This window comes from Orbicella faveolata, unplaced genomic scaffold (assembly GCF_042242905.1).
Source record: "Orbicella faveolata isolate gen_17 unplaced genomic scaffold, um_ofav_v1 contig_25, whole genome shotgun sequence".
Classification (NCBI taxonomy): Eukaryota; Metazoa; Cnidaria; class Anthozoa; order Scleractinia; family Merulinidae; genus Orbicella; species Orbicella faveolata.
Window position 1 is genome coordinate 12,785,831 of NW_028301553.1, and position 23,367 is coordinate 12,809,197.

General features: G+C 36.2%; 2 protein-coding genes and 1 long non-coding RNA gene across 3 annotated transcripts; all 3 read left to right on the plus strand.

Annotated features, from left to right (window-relative positions):
• Positions 1–774: 774 nt before the first annotated feature.
• On the plus strand, positions 775–3,800 carry LOC110042117 (QRFP-like peptide receptor). The gene has a single exon (XM_020747455.2). It carries the CDS (start codon positions 2,372–2,374, stop codon positions 3,197–3,199), a length of 828 nt encoding a protein of 275 aa, XP_020603114.1. The 5' UTR covers positions 775–2,371; the 3' UTR covers positions 3,200–3,800.
• An 8,115-nt stretch (positions 3,801–11,915) lies between these two features.
• Positions 11,916–14,308, plus strand: LOC110042114 (QRFP-like peptide receptor). The gene has a single exon (XM_020747453.2). It carries the CDS (start codon positions 12,250–12,252, stop codon positions 13,216–13,218), a length of 969 nt encoding a protein of 322 aa, XP_020603112.2. The 5' UTR covers positions 11,916–12,249; the 3' UTR covers positions 13,219–14,308.
• A 2,615-nt stretch (positions 14,309–16,923) lies between these two features.
• Positions 16,924–22,065, plus strand: LOC149109020 (uncharacterized). Its single transcript, XR_016208578.1, has 2 exons — positions 16,924–17,268; positions 20,128–22,065. It is a non-coding gene; the product is annotated as an uncharacterized LOC149109020 (long non-coding RNA).
• The last annotated feature ends 1,302 nt before the right edge of the window (positions 22,066–23,367 follow it).

The following is a 23,367-nucleotide window of genomic DNA, read 5'->3' on the forward strand; positions in this document are numbered from 1 at the left end:
TCAAATGTTAAGTAAAAGAATTGAAGCTTCTGAAAAAAATGTAGAACATTAAGTACTGTAGTCAGAAGTTTTAACGTCCACTTGTATAGATAAAATACACATCGAATTATACGTTGTTCTAGCCAGCGATAATCCATTTTGCTTTTTGTTAGTCAGTTTTTGGAGTCCACATAGTCAGCCAGCTGTTTAAAAGGTAAATTAGGCCGTGCATTGTTATGTACTATGGGAATTCTCAAACGAAATTTTTTTAAATTAATTTGAGGCACAGAAAAGGTTGATCAGTTACTGAGGAATAAATCTAAAAGGTCTGAGAACTGACCATTGAGCAAATAAAAGAAATTTTGTAGTGCTTTTAATTTAATTTATCAAACCTCGCTTTCCTGATTTACATGACAATATATGGAGCAAAAGATGCAACAAACAAAAAAGTTCATCTCCGCTGAACATTCGAGGGATATATAATGGCAAAAATAGAGTTACGAAAAATCAAACGGATGGTAATAGTTTGAATACAGTTAAGAACAGCCTATCTGACCCCGCGAGATAAAATTATAATTGAATTTATCAGTATGTTAATTACAACGGACGTTTCGCACCAGTTCGAAACACAATAACACAGGCTTTAAGCGTTCTTATTAGGTTTGACATATAAACCTTTCTCGAGAACACTTGAGAATTTAATCGCGGGGTTACCTTATAGAATTGAATTTACGTGAGGTGTTTCAAACAGTCCAAAAAAAATACCGCGCAATGAGTAGATTTTGAGCAACAATAAAATATATATATATATATTGCACTTATTACTCGAACTTTGAGCGGAATGAAGAAATGTCAACAAATATCTAAGTGATAAACAATGAAAACACTATCTCGACTAAAAGGCAATCTATGATATAAGATGCAAAGTTCTAGGTTTCCTTGAGCTGCTCAATAAACCATACTCGCCTTAAGGCAGATTTCAAGCTAAATTTGACGGACCAAAAATTTTAGCAAATTTTAATACGGAAAACCTCTAGCCTGAATTTCGGACATCTCTTCAAATCGCACGCTCCGAAACGATGAACCTTGAGTAGAATCTAAATTAAATAGAGTGGTGTTTCATCGTCAACGAGACTCACAAAGAAAGAATGTGTGAGCCTTGAAAGTAACTGATAAAAATATAACTGACATAATGTTGGCAAACTCCAATACATTCAAGAAAGGCAAATACATGGTAGTCTTCTCCATTATGGAGCTGCTGGTTTTAGTAGGAAGCTGTTGGCATCAATGGCGATATTCTATGGTTTCTGCTTTGATTAAAAAACAAACAAACAAACTAACTAACTAACTAACTAAACGTCCCGGGCAGCTAGATCCTTTTTTTGTACAGTTTTTCAAATACTTTATTAAAAAAAAATGTCTGAATGTGACAGAACACAAGTTTGAATCTGATACTGATGATGTTAGCTGTTAAAGAAGTCAGATGCATCCCACGGTTTGTATACCAAGGGTCCCTTTTTATGGCAAAAAAAAATGACTCACGATACCCTGCAGAAAAAAAATCATGACACATTTGCGAAGCAGCTGTTGTTTACGCTGTTTACGCTGCCATTATATTGGACATTAAGATTTCTTCACTGAAACACCGATAAGGAACAGCCTCTGCTAGGGCGTCAGGATGATTTAATAGAGTTCGAGCGACTGACGTTGAACATCCCTCGTTCTCACTGATTCGTCTTGATGTCATATGTCAAACGCGGAAGACCGGGTTTGGTCACATTTCCGAACATCAAGAAGAGAGCTGAAAATATGACACGCAGCGGGACATTTCTGACGAACCCTATCCTCAGTGTTTAATATATCTCCTCTATCGAAAGTAAAACTAAGAAGAAAACGAAGAGTTAAAGTCGTTAAAATCTATGCTAATTAAGACCAAACACCATCACGGTCATGATGTCCTTTGTTTAAACTGCATAAATTTTTAATGATTTGAGAAGACAATTGCGCACGTTCAATTAATAACAGCACTGTTTATCATATACTGCAGGCAAAGCTAAACAAAAAACTGGCTGTCGCTACTTCATCTGGTGTAGCAATGCTATTTCAGGACAATTTTCGCTGCCAGTTTACGTCGATGTCAAGTTATATAATGGAGAGTAAATTGTGGCATAAGCTGACGTGTTTCTGATGGAGAGGCGCACACAAATGTCACAAATAGGCTGTGGATCTCCGTACCATTGGTTAAAGTAATTATTTTCGCGCGAATGACGACCTAAGGGCAAACGATTATCCCGCCTTCGGTAGCAAGTAAAAAGACTGAAGTTATTAAGTGAACACACGAAAGAATACTCATTCATGAGAGTAAGACAGCAACTGGGCATAATTAACAACAATGTCGGAAAACGTATATACAACGATGAATGGATCACAGCTATCGACCTGTTTCAAAAATCCAACACCAGAAAAAATCGGAAAAACCTTTGCCTTCTGCCTGATTTTTCTTGTTTCGCTGGCTGGGAACACCGTCATCGGAATAATTGTCTACAAGGCGAAAACCATGAGAAAACCCACCAATTTTTTAATCGTAAACATGGCCATTTCTGATCTGCTGTATGCGATATTTGTTATCCCTCGGGAGATACCAATGCTCTATATAGACTCCTGGCTGATCGGTGGTCCTCTTGGCCAGGCCTTATGTAGGCTGGCAATCTTCTTAACTCATTTCTCTGCTTCTGTGTCTATTCAGAGCCTGGTTCTGATAGCAGTGGATCGATTTGGAGCTGTGGTATTTCCTCTCCGTTCTTCGCCCATCAGTTCAAAACTGTGCCCGTTCTTCATTCTCACCACCTGGATCATCGCGATGGCTGTATTCTCCCCATATCTCTTCGCCGTGAAACTTGTTGAATATCCAGGAAGATTGGAATGCAAGATGCTATGGAACGAAGTCTTTGGAGAGACCTTGTCTTTTCAAAATTACTTTGTGTCATTTTCGGTCGTATTCATTTTTATCCCGTTAGTGTTGATAGCCATACTATACATTATCATCTTTTTAAAGTTCAAGTCACAGAAGATTCCTGGTGAGCAATCGGCCAACAGTGAAGCTGAGCAACGCCGGCGAAGGGAACAAAATGTGTTGAAGATGGCCATTGCTATTGTGTTGGGGTTTGCAATTTGCTGGTTGCCCCCCATTATCGTGTGTTTACTCGTCTTCTTTTCATAGGATATCGTGATGTCCTGTGGCTTCCAATATTTTGCCTCTTTTGCTTTTTTAATGACCAGGGCAAGTTGTGCCATAAATCCTTGTATCTGTTTTATTTTCAGTAGCAATTATCGTGAAGGACTTAAGACTCTCCTTAGATAAACGTCTTTTGAACAGTGCATTAGCCCTCTCTATAGTCTGTCTAGAGGTTCAGTACTGCTAGTGGATCTAAAACTTATAAAAGACGTTAATTTAAAACTGCTTTATATTATACACTATAATGCCTTTAGGGAACTTTGCACATGGGTTGGACACTGGCTGAGCAAGTTATCATCATTTTGTAGTTATTCTGCAGACCCCAGTTTTAATTTCATATTTTCATGGGAAGTTTTCCGTCGCGTGGGAAACCATTCAAACAACGTATTATTTCAATAATGCTTTTTATTTGAATCAACGTACCCTTGATAAACTTTGCGGAACCGTTTGCAGCCGTTCTTTTGATCTTTTTTTGTTGTTGTTGTTTCATCATTTGTAATCATTTCGTGGACCCTTTTCTAATTTTCATAACCGGTTGGGGTCTTGTATTTTATGTACAAGAGAGGAAATTAAAACGTCATTTCATGTAAAATGAATGAAACGCTCTTTCTCTTTCTGTCCTTTTTATCGCCACTGTTTCCTTCGTTCGACCCAACAGTGATTATAAACTACAGAGGTGCAGCAAACAATTTTTATCTCTCAACAAACCGTTGTAATTCTCAGCCCTGGTCTGAACCTACGATAATCAGCCTTTTAAGGCGCATTGCAATGGTTTATATACGTTAGCTCTCCTTTTCTTAATTATGAGACTAATTGCATATTCCATAATTAAGACTTTCTGGTGTTCCAGTTGTAGTGCCATTCACATTTTTTGTTTTATTAACAGGACCTAATAGAGCATATTACGAGGCTTCTGTGTATTATTTTAGAGGCTTTACCTCTGGTAGCTTTTTTAAAGGCGAAGAATATTATTCCATGTCACATTCTAGTTCATTTGTTGATCGAGTGGCGCTAAAATGTTGAACAGGAAGCCTCTGTCAATCACTTGCACCTTGCAATTAAGGGGCAGTGTCCGAATGTTTTCCTATCAGCTGCGAACAGCTTCGTACTTCCTACGATTCTCACCATGTTATAACCACATTGGTTAGATGTTAATCACACCGTCGATCCTCAGGGCAAAAAATAAACTAAAATAACATTGGTGGACGTTTATCACTTTCGCCTTTTTCCCATAAACTACACGGGAAATACTTTGGCAGTTCTAAACAGATAAATAGCTAGACACCTTTATTTCAAATTATAAATCTACAGGTAAATTTTCAGGGCAGTCCCTTTAGGGAGCTTACAAAGCATCTCCGCTATCAATAGTAGCCCTGAAGCTGTTACCTAACACAGAATATACAATAAATAGATATATACCAAAACAACAACATAAATATAGTATAGTATATTACAACAAATATCAAAATCCTGTAACTACCATAGTAATATCTTTAAACAGTTTATGTAAATTCGAGAATACATTGAACATCTTCTGTAAAAATGCACTCTAGCTAAGCCGGTAAAACTTTCCCTGAGCCAGAAACGGAAAATCCAAAGTCGTTCTATTCAGTATCTTCTTTGAAACGAATATCTAATTTCAAAGGCTTGTAAGTGAATTTGCCCACGTAGTGTTATTGTAAACAGTAACGAAAAGGTAGTTCTAGCTTTCCCCTTAAGAGTCGCTAAGCGAAAACAGGCCAAAAAGACAAGTGGAAAACTTTAGGCCCGAAAAACATTGCGTGGCTCCAGTGTGCAGGCGCTTTTCGCTTCTTGCTCGAAAGTTGTCCTGGTTGAAGAAAAAATGTTTATAAGGTTTAGTCATTTTGTCGGGGGCGGGTAAAGGTCGTGAAACTTAACATTTGCCTTTCTTAAGTGTAACAGAGGAGATAGATTCATATTCCACAATTTGTTCCTCCTTAGGCCTCCCAAACCCGCTATCATTATTATTATTATTAATATCATTATCATTATCATTATTATCATCATTATTATTGTTATTATTGTTATTATTATCACTATTATCATTATTAGTATTAGTATTACTTATTACTTATTACTTATTACTTATTACTTATTACTTGTTACTTGTTACTTGTTACTTGTTACTTGTTACTTGTTACTTGTTACTTGTTACTTGTTACTTGTTACTTGTTACTTGTTACTTGTTACTTGTTACTTGTTACTTGTTACTTGTTACTTGTTACTTGTTACTTGTTACTTGTTACTTGTTACTTGTTACTTGTTACTTGTTACTTGTTACTTGTTACTTGTTACTTGTTACTTGTTACTTGTTACTTGTTACTTGTTACTTGTTACTTGTTACTTGTTACTTGTTACTTGTTACTTGTTACTTGTTACTTGTTACTTGTTACTTGTTACTTGTTACTTGTTACTTGTTACTTGTTACTTGTTACTTGTTACTTGTTACTTGTTACTTGTTACTTGTTACTTGTTACTTGTTACTTGTTACTTGTTACTTGTTACTTGTTACTTGTTACTTGTTACTTGTTACTTGTTACTTGTTACTTGTTACTTGTTACTTGTTACTTGTTACTTGTTACTTGTTACTTGTTACTTGTTACTTGTTACTTGTTACTTGTTACTTGTTACTTGTTACTTGTTACTTGTTACTTGTTACTTGTTACTTGTTACTTGTTACTTGTTACTTGTTACTTGTTACTTGTTACTTGTTACTTGTTACTTGTTACTTGTTACTTGTTACTTGTTACTTGTTACTTGTTACTTGTTACTTGTTACTTGTTACTTGTTACTTGTTACTTGTTACTTGTTACTTGTTACTTGTTACTTGTTACTTGTTACTTGTTACTTGTTACTTGTTACTTGTTACTTGTTACTTGTTACTTGTTACTTGTTACTTGTTACTTGTTACTTGTTACTTGTTACTTGTTACTTGTTACTTGTTACTTGTTACTTGTTACTTGTTACTTGTTACTTGTTACTTGTTACTTGTTACTTGTTACTTGTTACTTGTTACTTGTTACTTGTTACTTGTTACTTGTTACTTGTTACTTGTTACTTATTACTTATTACTTATTTTTTCCGCCTGGGAAACACTTATGTAGGTGAAATGGAACTTGCTTTTTCGTGTTTGGACCAACGATTTCTTTTAAAGAGCAAAGAAAAGTAAAGTCGATTCCTTCAATCTTATTTCATAAGTTACTCTCGTGGTTAGTAAAGCTTTAGTGTTTCTGCTTTCTTTGATAGACCACCTTTCGTGTGTCAGATTTGTTTTGCATTTGGCTTTTGCTTGTTTTTCTACAATTGGTTGGCTTCATGCACGCTCACCTAAATTTACAAAGAATAACAGTCTTCATTTTCTCATCCTGATGTCGAGTTAAATTCCTGGATTATCCATCAATTGAAGCATCCATAAATTTAGCGTTGAAAAGAAGATTAAACTATACTGGCGTACAAATCGGTCACAGAACACAAGTCTTTGTCAGCCAGCCAAATTGTAAATTCTGTGGCCTTCGTCTTCGTTGGTACTGGACTACTTCGCATTTTTGGAGCCAGCTGGTCCAGTCGGGGACTGAGCTCAAGTCAAACGTAATCAAATTTTTCCCCTCCCACCCCCCTCCTATTATGCCGTTTTTCACAACTCACTGAAAGATGAGCACATTGCAGTGGAGAATTATGCTCATTCGGAGAATATTTCTTCAACAGTTTGAGAGTCGTTCTCTGGGGGAGTACCACTGTTTGAATGTGAAATCAGATATTCCTCTACTGGCAAATGTGTTCGAATATTTTATAGAAATTTGCTTAAATTACTATAAGTAATACCCGGCATTGAAATTGAGCTACTAAGACATGGAGATATGCATTTGTTTATCGAGGGAGGAATTAGTGTAATTTGAAATCTTCACAGTAAGGCAAACAATAAGTATCTGACTACCGAATTTTAGAGTGCAGTAGAGGGGTTAAGTTTCTGAAGAGACTGTGGTGCTGCGTCGGTGGGGAGTATTACAAGATAATTTGGTTTTATCAACTGGGTTGTTAATGTGAATTGGCCACCGTAAAGAGATTCAAATCTCCTTACGGTGGCCAATTCACATTATCAACCCAGTTGATATAACCTAATTATCTTCTTAGACTACAGTAGATGAGGAATCAAAATATATCATCCATCTCGATGCTAATAATTTGTATGATGTGCTGGGTCTCGGCCATTGCCCATGGATGGTTTTGCTATCGAAGGCTGACTTTCAGTTGGACTTATTACTTCAAATGTATATGAAGACAGTGACATTTCTTACATATTAGAAGTGTATCTAGAATAACTTCACGACTTCCACAGTGTCGACTTTTCACTCTACTCGGAAAAAGTAAAACATGCAATGACATGCTATGGCCTTATTGCCAACAGCTGGGTTTGAAAGAACCGTCCATCGCAAAATTTGCGCCTACGTTTAACTTACATAACAACAGACCAATTTGAAATTCTACCTGGATCTTGGTGTCAAATTGGCGAAGGTCCATCGCGTCTTGGCCTTCTAGCAATTTCCCCTCGGGGGGGGGGGGGGTACTTCCTTATACGGTATGTGCGGCCCCAAAGGGTATGGTTTTTCGGCTGTTTTGGTCATAAATAGGGTATCGATTTTAGCTGATTTTAGCCATTTTGGTCATAAATAGGGTATGGTTTTTGCACTCTAACCTTGATATGGGCATGTTTTTGAAAAGAAGCCACTTTTTCGTCATTATCGAAAAGAAAATCAACAAAATTATGTTTACGGTAATTTCACATTGGTCTGAACTAGGGAACTTATTATAACGCAGGTCTGAAACAAGGCTTTGATTTAAGGGTTAGGTCATAAATAGGGTTTCGATTTTTGGTCAGGTAGGGAATAACGCAGCTTTTGGTCATAAATAAGGTAAGGGTTTTAAGAAGCGGGCCGCACACCCCCACCCGATTTTTCTAGGAGTACCCCTACGGGCAATCTCCTTAGCTGAAAGAATATATTGACTTCAACACAGGAAAACGTAAACAGGCAGCTAATGACTTTAAGACAGACTTCTTTACACTGCTCAACATCGGAGTCTTTTGGAAAACAATATAAAATCGACGCAACAGAATAAACATTGAACTTGTGACAAAAGTCAAAGGATTGCACAACCGGACAAAGCGCCTTCGTTCAATCATTTCAGAATTTTCACAGCTGAAATCATCGGTGTCAATCCAAAGAAAACAACTCTGTATTTGAATTGACCTATCTACATATACGCGGTTTTTGCAATCTTCGAACTGTCTAAAGTACTGATTTTTGATCTCTACTACAACCACGACAAGGCAAAGTATGGATCTCTAACAAAACTGCTGTTCAGTAATACCAACTCGCTATGTTTAGAGGTAAAAACTGAAGACATCTATGCAAACATGGCAAGCGGGGCACATTTGTTTGACTTCTCTGAAAACCTTAAAGACTATTTCCTCTACAGCACTGAAAACAACAAATGGCTGTAAAGTCATCAGGAAGTGCAAAGACGAGACGCGTGGTATAATTGTTGAAGAATTTGTTGGCCTGTGACCCAAGATGTACTCACTACTCTACAGCGAGAACAACAAAACGGTAGAGAAAAAACACATCACCGAACAAAACTTCAAGCACGAACACTATGAACTATGTTTATTTCCTCAAGAACAAGAGATGGCATTAGTGGAGCAACGTCGATCATTTCAGAAAAATATCTTCCCCATCAAGTTCAGCAAGATCGGCTTAAGTCCCTTCCGTAACAAGCGATGCATTTCGGGCAATGGCCGTGACACGCTATCTTATGGTCATTACTCATTACACCACATTTTAGATCAACATGACTAGGGAATGATTGAATTATTAGCAGATTTGTAAGTAATTTTATATTACGAAAGTGAATACCCCAAAAGTAGAAACATCCCTTTTTCATTACTTTCTCTCTTCGAGTAGTCGGTTAGATCGCAAACTTTGATTACTTATTTAACTGTTCTCATTATTCATCTGTAGACAGTGTGTTGGTTATGTACATTGTTTTAAGGAGAGGTTAGGTGTGGATCTCTCTTAGGGCTCCGTGTAACCACTTTTAACAGTAATTAAGAGCAGGGTAAACAAGGCAATGGAAATGAAAACAACAATGTCTGAATTATTAAGCGTTCCACCTGTAAATTAGATTGACCTAGTGAAATGCACTTCTACAATCGTGAGTACCAATTGCATTCAAATTGAATAGTTTTATTTTGGATTATATGCATCATACTTTGATCTAAATTCGGAAACTAGGCTCACGTGCCCACGCGAAACTGAACCTCGCTGTCCCCAACACGCGACACGAAATACGCAACGCGCGACACGCACGCGACCGGTTAAAATTACATTGTAACAAACTTTAGTGAATTCATTTTTGTACTTTAAAACTTAATTTTTGTAAAATTTTTATGCCTTTAAACTTTTTCTCAAAACTTTTTTCTCTCAAGAAGATTTAAGTCTTTTATCTTGGTGAAAAGATAAATATGAAGAGATTTTCTCGAATTTGTTTTTGGTGCAAAAGTGCACAAGATGCTCATGTTTTCGCAGGTATTTCAAAAGCAGCAACAAATGGACTGATTATTCTTTTTCCCTGTTTTCGTGAAATAGTTCAAAGAATTATTTTTCGGGAAAAATCCTTGAACTAAAAGAATCCCATTTAGAAGAAACGATCACAATCGGCATGGTGTACTTGTGCAAACCAGCCAAACGCCGCTGTCTAGTTCAATCGAAGCATATTTAGAGCACGCAGTTTTACCGCAGTTCAGTAGCTGATAAATTAACAATTATCATAGACCACGGAACCAAGTTTTTCTCGACTATTTGGGCTTCAGGACTATAAAAGATTAATACAATTAAATTTTTGCAGACACAAAACTAAGTACAACACATCTACTCTGATACCTATCACATTCATTGGTTGAGTAAGAATATTTCTGGTTTATTTTGATTTGGGAAGCGTTATTACGGTCAAAGTGCAAAATTTCAAGTAATATATGATTTAAACCTAAATGGGTATGTTTTGGGGAAAATTGCCGTAAAACTGAATTTTCCAAATGTTAAGTAAGAGAGTTGAAGATTTTTAAAAACATGTCGTAGAACATAGCAGCTCTAGTGACCACTTTACAGCGCTTTTATTATCAAGCCTCACTTTCCTGGTTTGCATTAAAATAATGTCGAAAAACACATGCAACAGACAGGTTTAAAGATGATTTTCGCTGAGCATTCGAGCAAAAATGGCCAAAATAGAGTAACCAAAAGAAGAAAATGGAAGCTTAAACGACTACTTATTGAGATAAAATACATTTCAAATAATATCTTGCTGCTCACGCTTTGCCTCGTCAAGCAGCTCATAGTTAATAGAGGGGAATGGTTATGAAATGCGAGAGAGTTCTTTGTTTACAAGTGAATATATGAAAGATCATATATTTGAACTGCGAAGAAAGATGTAATGACATGATTGATCATCGCAGTTATGCACACAACTTAAGCAGTTGTGAAATTTAGGCCTGAAAATCAGGCCTGAACGGGATTCGAACCCGAGCACTGCGCCGGTATCGAAGAGGTCAAGGGTTAGAATCCTGTTCAGGCCTGAATTGTTTTCAGGCTTAAATTTCACAACTGCTTTAGTTGTGTGCATAACTGCGATGGTCAACCACGTCTTCACAAAGTTCTTTGTTGTATGTTTTTGTTTTCTTTTTTGGCCTTGACCGTGTGCAAAACACAATACTGAGTGGTTTACTACTGACGGAGAAAGAGGAAAAGTTTTGTTACGTAATTAATGCATAGTGTTTGAACGGAAACCAAAAGATTGTGTACGGTCGTGGACCTTTCAAAGTAAATTTCAGTGTCCGGTTTGTTTGCTCCTTTGATGTTTGGCGGGCTTCATAACCATTCTCCTCCATTAACTATGACCAGCTGTCTAAAAAAGCAAATTGTATGAGGCGAGAAGTACTATGAAAATTCTTTAGCGGCAGTATTCATTCACTTTAGACACAGAAAGTTGATCACACTTGCTGATAAAAAACTATGAAAGACCTGAGAACTGACCTTCAAAAAAAATCAAGAAATTTTACAGCGCTTTCAATGTATTTTGAATCATTATCAAACCTCACTTGCCTGATTTGCATTACAATAATGTCGAAAATAGGTGCAACAAACAATTTAAAAGATGATTTCCGCTGAACATTCGAACAAAAATGGCAAAAATAGAGTAATAAAAAAAAACTCATAGCGTGGTAGTATTTTGAATACAATTCAAATCAACTAATCGAAATTTTAGCTCTCTAGCTTTTCCCGGGAGAGCAAATTGAATTTTAAGTTACCATATTTTAATCACCATATTTCACGTCAGTTCAAAAAAAAAAAAAAAAATAACACTAAAACAATAAATGCAATTTATGACATAACGTGCAAATGTTGTAGGTTTCCTTAAGCTGCTGAACAAACCATAATCGTCTTAATGCAGGCTTAAATTTAAGTTCCACGGACCAGAAATTCTCACAAATGTACGATGTCATTTTAATGAAATTTCTTTAGTTAAACTACGAAGAGGAGAAGTCTCCGATAGGTCAACGGGACGATTTAACGGTCTGGAGTGTTTGATATGAGTCATATAATTATCTCCTCGATCGAAACTAAAACTAAGGAGAAAACGAAGAATAAATGTCTTCAAAATCTATGCTGACTAAGATCAGACATCCAAACACCACCACGGTTATGACTATGAATTATTGATGATTTGAGAAGGAAATTTGATGCACGTCCAATTAATAATAACAGCAGCACTTTTGTTAATGTCACAAATAGGCGTTGGATCTCCGTACCACGCCATTCGTTAAGGTAATTATTTTCGCGCGTATGACGGCATCAAGGTAAGCCATTATCCTGCCTTCGGCAGCACGTACATAGAGTGCCGTTATTAAGTGAACAAACCAGAAGACAACTTATTGCATAAGAACGGAAAAAGAATTAACGGCAATGTGGGAAAACGTAAATACAACGATGAATGGATCACAGCCATCGACCTGTTTCAACAATCCTACAGCAGAAAAAATCGGAAAAACGTTTTTTTACTGCTCGATCTTGCTTGTTTCGCTGGCTGGGAACACCGCCATTGGTATAACTGTTTACAAGACCAAAACCATGAGAAAACCCATCAACTTTTTAATCTTAAGCATGGCCATGTCGGATCTGCTGTATCCGATTTTCTTGATCCCTATGTCAATTCAAGGGCTCTATACAGACTCCTGGCTGATCGTTGGTCCTCTTGGCCAGGCCTTATGTAAGCTGGTTTTCTTCTTAACACATGCCTCCGGACTTGTGTCTATTCTAAGCATGGTTCTGATAGCAGTGAATCGATTTGGAGCTGTGGTATTTCCTCTCCGTTCTCCGCCGATCAGTTCAAAACTGTGCCCGTTCTTCATTCTCACCACTTGGATCATCGCGATGGCTGTATTCTCCCCATATCTCTTCGCCAGGAAACTTGTTGAATATCCAGAAAGATTGGAATGTGGGATGCATTGGAACGAAGTCTTTGCAGAGACCTTGTCTTTTCAAAATTACTTCGTGTCATTTTCGGTCGTATTCATTTTTATCCCGTTAGTGTTGATAGCCATACTATACATTATCATCTTTTTAAAGCTCAAGTCGCGGAAGATTCCAGGCGAGCAATCGGCCAACACTGAAGCTGGGCAACGTCGGCAAAGGAAACGAAATGTGTTAAAAATGGCCATTGCTATTGTGTTGGGGTTTGCAATTTGCTGGTTGCCCTTCGTTATCATGTGTTTACTCGTCTTCTTTGCATCGGATGTCTTGATGTCCTGTGACTTGCGGTATTTTAACTCGTTTGCTGTTTTAATGCTTAGCGCAAATTGTGCCATTAATCCTTGCATCTGTTTTATTTTCAGTAGCAATTATCGCGAAGGACTTAAGAATCTCCTGAGATAAATGTCTTTTGAGCAGTGTATTAGCCCGGGCGATGATACTTCTGTATAGTCTGTCGAGAGGTTCAGTGGACCGAAAACGTATAATAAACGTTAACTTAAAACTGCTTTGTGTTGTACATCATAATGGCTTAAACAAACTTTGCAGATCGGTTGGACAACGACTGAGTAACTTACAATTATTTTGTTGTTATTCTGCAGACCCCATCAATTTTATATTTTCATGGGAAGTCAGTTCCGTCGCGGGGGAAACCGTCTAAGTAATATTTTATTTCAATAATGCTTTTTAATTGAATTAACGGAATCGAACGGTCTGCAGCCGTTTTTTCGACAATTCTTTTCTCATCGCTTGTAATTATTTCGTGGACCCTTTTCTAATTTTCGTAACCGCTTGGGGTCTTGTATTTTATGTACAAGAGAGCAAATTGAAAAGCCACTCCATGGAAAATGCCTTTTCTCCTTCTGTCATGTCGCCACTATTCTCTTCGATCGACTCAACAGTAATTATTAACTACATAGGTACATCAAACATTTTTTATCTCACAACAAACCGTTATAATTATCAGCCCTAGTCTCCACTTAAGATAATCAGCCTGTCAAGGCACATTGCAGTGGTTTATATACGTTAGCAATCCTTTTCTTAATTATGAAACTAATCTCCATATTCGAATTCGATAATTAAAACTTTCTGGTTTTGGCCTCTGCTGAGCTCATAATATAATTATTTATGTTCCAATTCTTTCTAAAGTAGTAGTGCCAGTAAGTCACAATTTTTGTTTGATCAACAGGACCTAATAGAGCATGTTACTTGCCTTCTGTGTATTATTTTAGAGGCTTTACCTCTGTAGCTTTTTGAAGGCGTAGAATATTATTCCATGTCATACTCTAGTTCATTGGTTGACCAAGCGGCTTGAAAATCCTGAACAGGAAGCCTCTGTAAATCACTTGTACTTTGCAATTACGGGGCAGTGTCCGGATGTTTTCTTATCAGCCGCGAACAGCTTCGTACTTCATACGATTCTCAGCATGCTATAAACACATCGGTTAGATGTTAATCACACCGTCGATCCTCAGAGCAAAAAAAAAATAATAAACTAGAAAAACGTTGATAGACCTTTATCACTTTCGCCATTTTCCCATAATCTACCTGGGAAATACTTCGGCAGTTCTAAATATATATATAGATAGATAAATAGACACTTTTATTTAAAAGTAAAAATCTACAGGTAAATTTTCAGGGTAGTCTTTTCAGGGAGCTTACAAAGCATCTCCGCTATCAATAGGAGCCCTGAAGTTATTACCTAGAGCTACCTAACATAGAATACGCAATAATAGGATATATACAAAAATAAAAACATAAATATAGGAAAGTATATTGCAACAAATATCAAAAGCCTGTAATCTTTAAATTTATGTAAATTCGAGAATACATCAAACATGTTCTGTAAGAATACATCCAAGCTAACCAGGTAAAACTTGCCCTGAGTCCGAAATGGAAAATTCAAACTCGTTCTATTCAGTATTCTCTTTGAAACGAATACCTAATTTCAAAGGCTTGTAAGTGAATTTGCCCACGTGGTGTTTATTGTAAACAGTAACGAAAAGATATTTCCCCTCAAGAGTCGCTAAGCAAAAACAGGACAAAAAGACAAGTGGAAAGCTTTAAGCCCAAAAAACATTGCGTGGCTCCTGTGTGCAGACGCTTTTCGCTTCTTGCCCGAAAGATGTTCTGATTGAAGAGAAAAAAGTTTATTATGGTTAGTCATTTTGTTGGCGGGCAAAGGTCGTGAAACCTAACATTTGCCTTTCCTAAGTGTAACAGAGTAGATAGATTCATATTCCACAATTTGTTCCTCCCTGGGCCTCCCAGACCCGCCATTATTATTATTATTATTATTATTATTATTATTATTGCCATTATCATTACCATTACCATTAGCATTATCATTAACATTACCATTGCTGTTACTATTATTATTATTATTATTATTATTAATATTATTAATATTATTATTCCTTACAGAATATAATTATGTAGGTAGGCTATTGTAATTGTTACCAGATACATGTAAGATTCAAATTTGTACGAAAAAGAACTCAATAAAGTTTGTGTTATTATTAATTAAAAACTATTATTATTATTATTATTATTATTACTATTACTATTATTGTTACTTATTTTTTCTGCTTAGGAACCACTTATGTAGATGAAATGGGCCTTGCTTTTTCGTGTTTAAACCAACGATGTTTTAAAACAACATGAGAAAAGTAAAGTTGATTTTTTAAAATCTTATTTCATAAGTCTCTCACTGGAAAAGTTGAAAATTTACATGGACATGTCAATTTTAATTTACAGTATGTAAATCTTGATTTACATTCTTTGTAAATTACAATTTACATGTTAGGGTTTTGTAAAATAAAATTACAGGAAATTTACACCTTTTAGTACAGCATGTAAATGTTCTGTAAATAGTGATTTACATTGTCTTTGTCGACAATGATCATTTGAAGAACATGTAAAAACCTGTAAAATATTTTACGCACTTTTACAGTATCTGCCTTTGTAAAAAAACATGTAAATTGCTTTGCTAAACCATGTGAGGAACGTGTAAATAATTCAAGCGAATGCTGTAAAAAGTCTGGAAATGTTATGTTTGTAACCCTGTAAAAATCATGTAAATGAAAAAAGGGGGCCTGCAAGAAACATGTAAAAACCGTGTAAATGAAAAAACGGGGCCTGTAAGAAACATGTAAAAACCATGTAAATGAAAAAAGGGGGGCTGTAAGAAACATGTAAAAAGCATGTAAATGAAAAAAGGGGGCCTGTAAGAAATATGTAAAAAGCATGTAAATGAAAAAAGGGGGCCTGTAAGAAACATGTAAAAAACATGTAAATGAAAAAAGGGGGCCTGTAAGAAACATGTAAAAACAATGTAAATGAAAGAAAGGGAGCCTGTAAGAAACATGTAAAAACAATGTAAATGTAAAACCTAGGAGTTGCACGGGTGCGACACCGCACTAATTAAGTTGTCTTCTTGTGAACTTTCTGCGCATCCACAACGACAAAATAAAACTAGAATTGTTACTGCACATGCAGGCGTCCCAAGCTTACGTCTCTAGAAAAGAGAAAAATTAATTCTGGGACACGTACGTATTTATTCATGAAGGACCATGAAAGCGTCACGTGTTGTGTGAGTTCAAGACGGACAGAGCCCTGGTGACCGAGTTTGAACTGACGCGGAATTAGGTTAGGCAGGGAACCGTAAGGGACACCCAACGACCGTTTCCTCTCGAATGCTTTTCAACGCTGTTTTAGGCTATCTGGTGTACTTTCAAAGCTCTGTAGGTTAATTTTAGGTTGCGCAAAAAAAATTTATCTGTTCGGTTATTCTAGAGGAGCTTGAGTATTCTCGAACTTATTAGGGCTTTTTTGTCCATTTCCCGAAAACGTTAGGTCTTATGGCCTTTCCGAAAATGATAGCTGACTTTTTTCGGTACTCAAAATGACATTTTTAACAATCCGAAAACAACAAACATTAAACTTCTCATATCGCGAAAGTTCGAGGTCACAGTTGTGCCCCTGAACCGCTGAGAATGAACGAAATATCATCGATTTAGAGCGTTAAATATTCCGAAACATGCACATTCTACAAGTAAGATTAATACAACTAAGTCTGCCCTTGCATGTTCACTGTTTCTTTGTTTTTTGTTTGTTTTTTGTTTTGTTTTGTTTTGTTTTGTTTTTTTGGTGATTTCTACCGTTTTGTGCTTTCATTGCCATCACTGTTATCCCAGTCACTTTATAAGAGCATACCAGCCTTGTGTGTGCCCGATCTCCAACAAGCAGGAATCAGCCGTCTTCATGTTAGGTACCAGGTTCTCTCGGTTCTCCCGCCATCTTTGGCAGTTCGTTGGAACTTGTATCGAACTCGAGCTCTGTTTTAGCGGGCCAAAATCCACTCTACCTTCGCTTCGTCACCGTGCACGGTTTCAAGGCAAAGTGTACCGTTACCCAGAAGTTGAAGATAGCGATTACAGGCAACAAAAACAACAGGTAAGCAAGTTTTGCATAAATTGAACGAGCAGAGTAAAGTAACGTCAAGATACGTATACATTTCGTTTTGCCTTTGGTTGTGCATGTGTCATTATCAAGGAGAAGTTACATTGCTTGTGGAATCGACTTTGGCGATGTTTACCTGCCGTACATAAAGAGCTTTATTATCTGTTATTATCTGTTCTCGATAACTGAGCATGAGCATGCGACATTTGTTATTGGCTTATATGCACCTCATGATTCTTTCTGATGCATGCTCTTGTAAGGTTATGTTGCCCTCTGATGTGAATGCTAGTAAACTAAAATGTAATGTGCCATCTTTAGCAGAGAAATTTCTCTTATGCTAGAGTCAGTATTCTGAAGTTACTCAAGTGTCTACAGTTGTGCCTACATGCAAGTTACAATATGCTGTTATACACAACTGTACATGGACATTGCACCCACTGGTGCTGATACTGTAGTAAGTTAAATGTTGTGGTATTTTCTTTCACAAAAAAAACACTAAGATACTTTATAAAGAGGTATACATGTACCTCAAACTGTCGTGAAAACTACACAGGACTTGAAAAAAAGGAAGAGTAACTTGCCCAGGCAGGAAAATCTACTTGTCTTGGACAACACAGTATAGTCAATCGATTATTTCATAACAATCAATAGAAATTAGTCAATGATATCAGAAATCAATAAAAGGATTCGTCATGAGTCATTGATTGTGATCAAATTTTCAATAAGCATGATCAATTTTGCTGATACTAGCTTATCTTTTAAGCAACATTTAATAAGAAAGAAATGAACAAAAGATTTAAAGTGAAATATGAGATCATGAATACAATTGCATAAAAGCATAACATTGTATCTCATAAACAGAATATTTTGCTGGCATACATGTATCAGGGACTATGTTTTGGGGGTTTTTGGTAGTGCCTTTGAAATCTACATGAAAAAGTTACAATCAAACATTGTGTTGAGGGACAATTTTTCTACAGTTTAGGTGAACTAACAAAGAGAGACCATCTTTCAATTGATTCTCTAATGACTGATAAATTTGGTAAAATCAAACTGATAACTTGAAACTTTTCTAGCATGTGAGTATGAATTTCTTTCAATTGATCGATAGCACTGATAACACTTACATTAATTTCAATTTATTGATTTATATCAATTTATGGATTGATTTCAATCATTGCCTTACCCTGGGATGACCAGACAACACTTTAGAGCCCTGTCACAGCTGTACATTTTACTTGTACGAAATTGGGCTCTTACCAAATACATGTAGGTTTCATGTGTCATGCATCTGTTCATGCATCTGTAGCAGGGCAGGAAAAAAAATTGTAAGTCACTTGCCCAGTGGGCCAGTCAATTTCAGTTTTCACTTGCCCCACTTAAATATTAGTTGCCAGTGTGGTGGCCAGTAAGGAAATCAGAGGACAAATGCGAATGAAGTGCACTCAGATTCCAAACTAATTCTTGCTTTCAACCTAATAATTAACTAATCTTTAGGTGTTAAGTTTTGAAATGGAATGACTGGAAATTATCATTTATCAAGCTGGCATTTTTAGTGAGACTCACAAGACTACTGAGGCTACATTGTAATTTCACTTGCCCACTGGGCCACTGAACTTCTATTTTCGCTTGCCCAAGAACAAAATTTACTTGGCTGAGGAAATCAGACCTGTGTTTTTTCCTGCCTTGAGTAGATCACAGATAACATCAAAATGTGGTAAAAACAAAAAATAGTCACATAAGCCATTACCAGAGTGTGTCACAGAATCTGTGAATTTTTCAGGCATGTGTCACTGATGTTTTTACCACATTTTGATGTCTTCTGTGATCTATTACTGAACAGATGCACGACAACATAGAATCTGTCTGCTTCGTAATACATAACAAAGAAACAAAAACAAACTTTTATGACATCATCTGTACCTTTGTCCACCAGTAGAGCATAAGTGCACGTAAGAAACAATCAAATTGTGCCTGCAAATAACTTGACTTATTATTTAAACATTGTTTGATAGGAGTTTGATTTATTGTGCATGAATATTACAATGTAGGAGATAGTGAACATTGAATAGTTACTGCCACGGATTTTGAGTTTACTTCTACATCCTCTGACATTCAGTGCCTTCCAATCAGAGATGCAAATTTTTTGTCACACAGTAGCTACAGATGTAGATGTAAGATCTGTTTGATTGGTGAATATTCAGGGCTCAAAATAATGGCTGGTCAACGGGCAATGTCTGGCCAGAATGGTGACTTGACCGGCCAAAAACTTCACTTGCCGGTCATGTTGACCAGTCATGTCATGTTGAGACGGTCACGTTCATTCTTGAATAAACAATCAAATCCCCAACTGTAAATCTGAGAGTTTTTATCTCTTTTTTATTATGACCTCTAACGAAAACATAGACCAATGCATACATGTATCTGTTCGAATGGCTAAAGACCATTCGCTTGCTGTTTGTCATGCGTTCAAGATAGATAGGAATGCCATTCGAGTGACTGGGGTTAAATCTGTTCAGAAAAATATTAAGCCAATCTTTAAACGGTCTAGCAGTGACAGGAACAAACAAACTATATTTGTGGGTTTAATTTAGCTCACATTACGTGTACTTGATTTTTTCGTAAATATCTTGACCAGACAGAAATGACACGTGACCGAGCTAAAATTACTTTGGCCGGTCAACATGACCGGCTACAGTCCGATTTCAAATGTCACAGTATAAATTGGAATGATAAGAAACAAAATAATAACTCCAGTGTAAAATTCGCTGATTGATATCATACACAGAATTTGCTGATTCATACTCAGACATAACTTATCTTATTTAACGAAATGTTTTATGTTACTTGTAGGATGAAGTAAAATTGAGAGTGGTCAATACATGCATACTCCTTGGCATTGATGCTTGATCAGGAAAAAATCAGCCACTGAGAAGTCTACAGTACCTATGACTCTATAAGGGGTCCAAGGTCCATTTCTTGAAGGCCCTGGAAACTTTTCGGGCCCACAAAGCCATCTTTAATTGAGCTGTGTCTAAAAACTAAGAGCTGTGTATGCCTGAAACTTCTTGTGTGAAGGAAACCTCTGTTCATATTGAGAATAAGCGAATAAAACAGCTCTGTAAGCATAAGATTTCAGATTTTGGTATGGCTTTCTGGGTGCGAAAACTTTTTGGGACCTTCGACAAAAGGGGCCCCTGGTGCATTACAGTCTAACATGGTGACCTTCAACACTTTCTGGCATAAATTCAACCACTTTAAACATTATTTTCAATGCTTTGAAGTATCACTACGCTGTACCTGTGTTAGTGAATTAGCATTAAATTTGAAGATCATAGATTGCTAGATTGATACTTATTGTTCAATACAGCAGCTATAAGATTTCATCATAAACAGCAAAGGCTATGTTTAGATACATGTAGTACCAGAACAATAATTTATTAACTTATGATGTGTTATGGGAACTATGGTACTAGATAGGCCTTTCAATTTCAACAGGTTCCTATGAATTTTTTTTTTACAGTGCAGTTTTTTTTATCACAAAAAGAAAACGTAAAATTTTGAATATTGTTTACAGTGAATGTTTTGTCAGGGGTCCAAAATGTTTGTCCTGTTTGGATTCCGTACAGTTTTGGAAAAAGAAGGAAACTGTGACTGTGTAAACATAGCCTAAAAGATGTCAGAAGCCTTGTTTTATGTTATGCAATGTAGTATTCCTTTGGCATGAATGTTTGTATGATGAATTTAAAATGTCAATCTCTATCTTGTGGTAAATGTTTTTTCTCCCTATTTTCTGTTATTTCAAAAGAACAATTCACTCTATGAAAAAAGTTGATCAATATTTCACACTTACATTGCAGTAATTTTCATAATAAGGTAAAGGTAAAGTCTGCATATGAGCCACGTGGCCCAACAGACCGGAGCTTATCCCGCTTTCTGTAGCAGGAAGCGACTAGGACTATTTCTACTCCCCCTGGATGAGATGCCAGTCCATTGCAGAGTTACCCCACCATTAAATTTGCTGGTACCCACTTATACACCTGGGTGGAGAGGCACTGAGAGTAAAGTGTGTTGCCCAGCAACACAACAGAATGTACCCACCTAGGGCTTGAACCTGGACCGCTCGATCAGGAGTTGAGCGCACTACATGTAACTATGAGGCCATCGTGCCTCCCACATTTTTCATAATAATTATTAAGGCTAATTTAATCCTACATTAATTACTTAGTAAGAAAAAAACAGTTTATTCATTCATTTTATGACAAAGGTATTATCATTATGTTACATTTGACTTTGTGAATTTAGTATATATTTAAGACAGGTATCCATTTGCAAACAATTTTAATTTAGTAATATGCCTAAATTGCAAAATTTTCACTAGTTGTAGCTGACAACAGTATAGTTCTTAATCATTTTATTATTTATGAATTAAATAGAGTTGAATATGACATGGTTTTGCACAATCTTGAAAAGGTCTTGAATTTTAGTAGTCTTCTTGAAAAGTGCTTGAATTCGGTTAAAGGAGCTCAGTCATGGTATTTTAAAATATTTTGGCCATGCCCAAAATAACATTTAAGTCGTCTTGTTATGGATAGAAAGAAAAGAAAACATGTTTTATTTGTTGCAATGTGTACATTGTAAACCTTATTCATGGCATATAAAAACTATTTGAATTTTACTGAGTTTGTTCTGATTGCAATGAATTTCTGATTCTGTATAAATTTGCATGTTTTCTACTATTATAATTAAGGTCAACAGATTTGATTACAATAAAACAGTACATTCCATGCATTTTTCTTCAAGTTATTATTTACAAGTTATTTATCGTACAGGGTGTCTGCCTCCCTTTTTCGATTTACATGTTATTTACAGGCTCCCTTTTTACATTTCCAGGTTATTTCCAGGCTCCCTTTTTTGATTTACATGTTATTTACAGGCTCCCTTTTTCAATTTACAGGTTATTTGCAGGCTCCCTTTTTCGATTTACATGTTATTTGCAGGCTCTCTTTTTCAATTTACAGGTTATTTACAGGCTCCCCTTTTCAATTTACATGTTATTTACAGGCTCCCTTTTTTGATTTCCATGTTATTTACAGGCTCTCTTTTTCCATTTACATGCTATTTACAGGCTCCCTTTTTCGATTTGCAAGTTATTTACAGGCTCCCTTTTTCGATTTACATGTTATTTACAGGCTCCCTTTTTTGATTTCCATGTTATTTACAGGCTCTCTTTTTCCATTTACATGCTATTTACAGGCTCCCTTTTTCGATTTGCAAGTTATTTACAGGCTCCCTTTTTCGATTTACATGTTATTTACAGGCTCCTTTTTTTGATTTCCATGTTATTTACAGGCTCTCTTTTTCCATTTACATGCTATTTACAGGCTCCCTTTTTCGATTTGCAAGTTATTTACAGGCTCCCTTTTTCGATTTACATGTTATTTACAGGCTCCCTTTTTCCATTTACATGTTATTTACAGGCTCCCTTTTTCGATTTACATGTTATTTACAGGCTCCCTTTTTCCATTTACATGTTATTTACAGGCTCCCTTTTACGAGTTACATGTTATTTACAGGCTCCCTTTTTCCATTTACAAATTCTTTATGGGCTCCTTTTTTGATTTCCATGTTATTTACAGACTCCCTTTTTCGATTTACACGTTATTTACAGGCTCCCTTTTTCGATTTACATGTTATTTACAGGCTCCCTTTTTTGATTTACATGTTATTTACAGGCTCCTGTTTTCATTTTCCATGTTATTTACAGCCTCCCTTTTTTTATTTACATGTTGTTTACAGCCTCCCCTTTTTATTTACATGTTAATTACAGTATTATGGCAGCCTCCCTGTATTAAATTTACATGTTATTTACGGGTTTCCAGGTTGAATCACAAGAAATTTACAGGCTATTTACAGTATTTGCAGGAACAGTTTACATGTTATTACATGATCTTAGCCCTTTGCTTTGAAACATTTACAGTGTTTTCTTCATCATTTACATGTTTCACTTGAAATATTTACATGTTTTTTACATGAAACCTCCAAAACATGTAAAAGGGGAAAAATCATGTAAATTAATCTTTACAGTCTTTT

Coding starts and splice junctions, on each gene's coding strand:
- LOC110042117 (XM_020747455.2), top strand. CDS start 2,372: ATGTCGGAAAACGTATATACAACGATGAATGGATCACAGCTATCGACC.
- LOC110042114 (XM_020747453.2), top strand. CDS start 12,250: ATGTGGGAAAACGTAAATACAACGATGAATGGATCACAGCCATCGACC.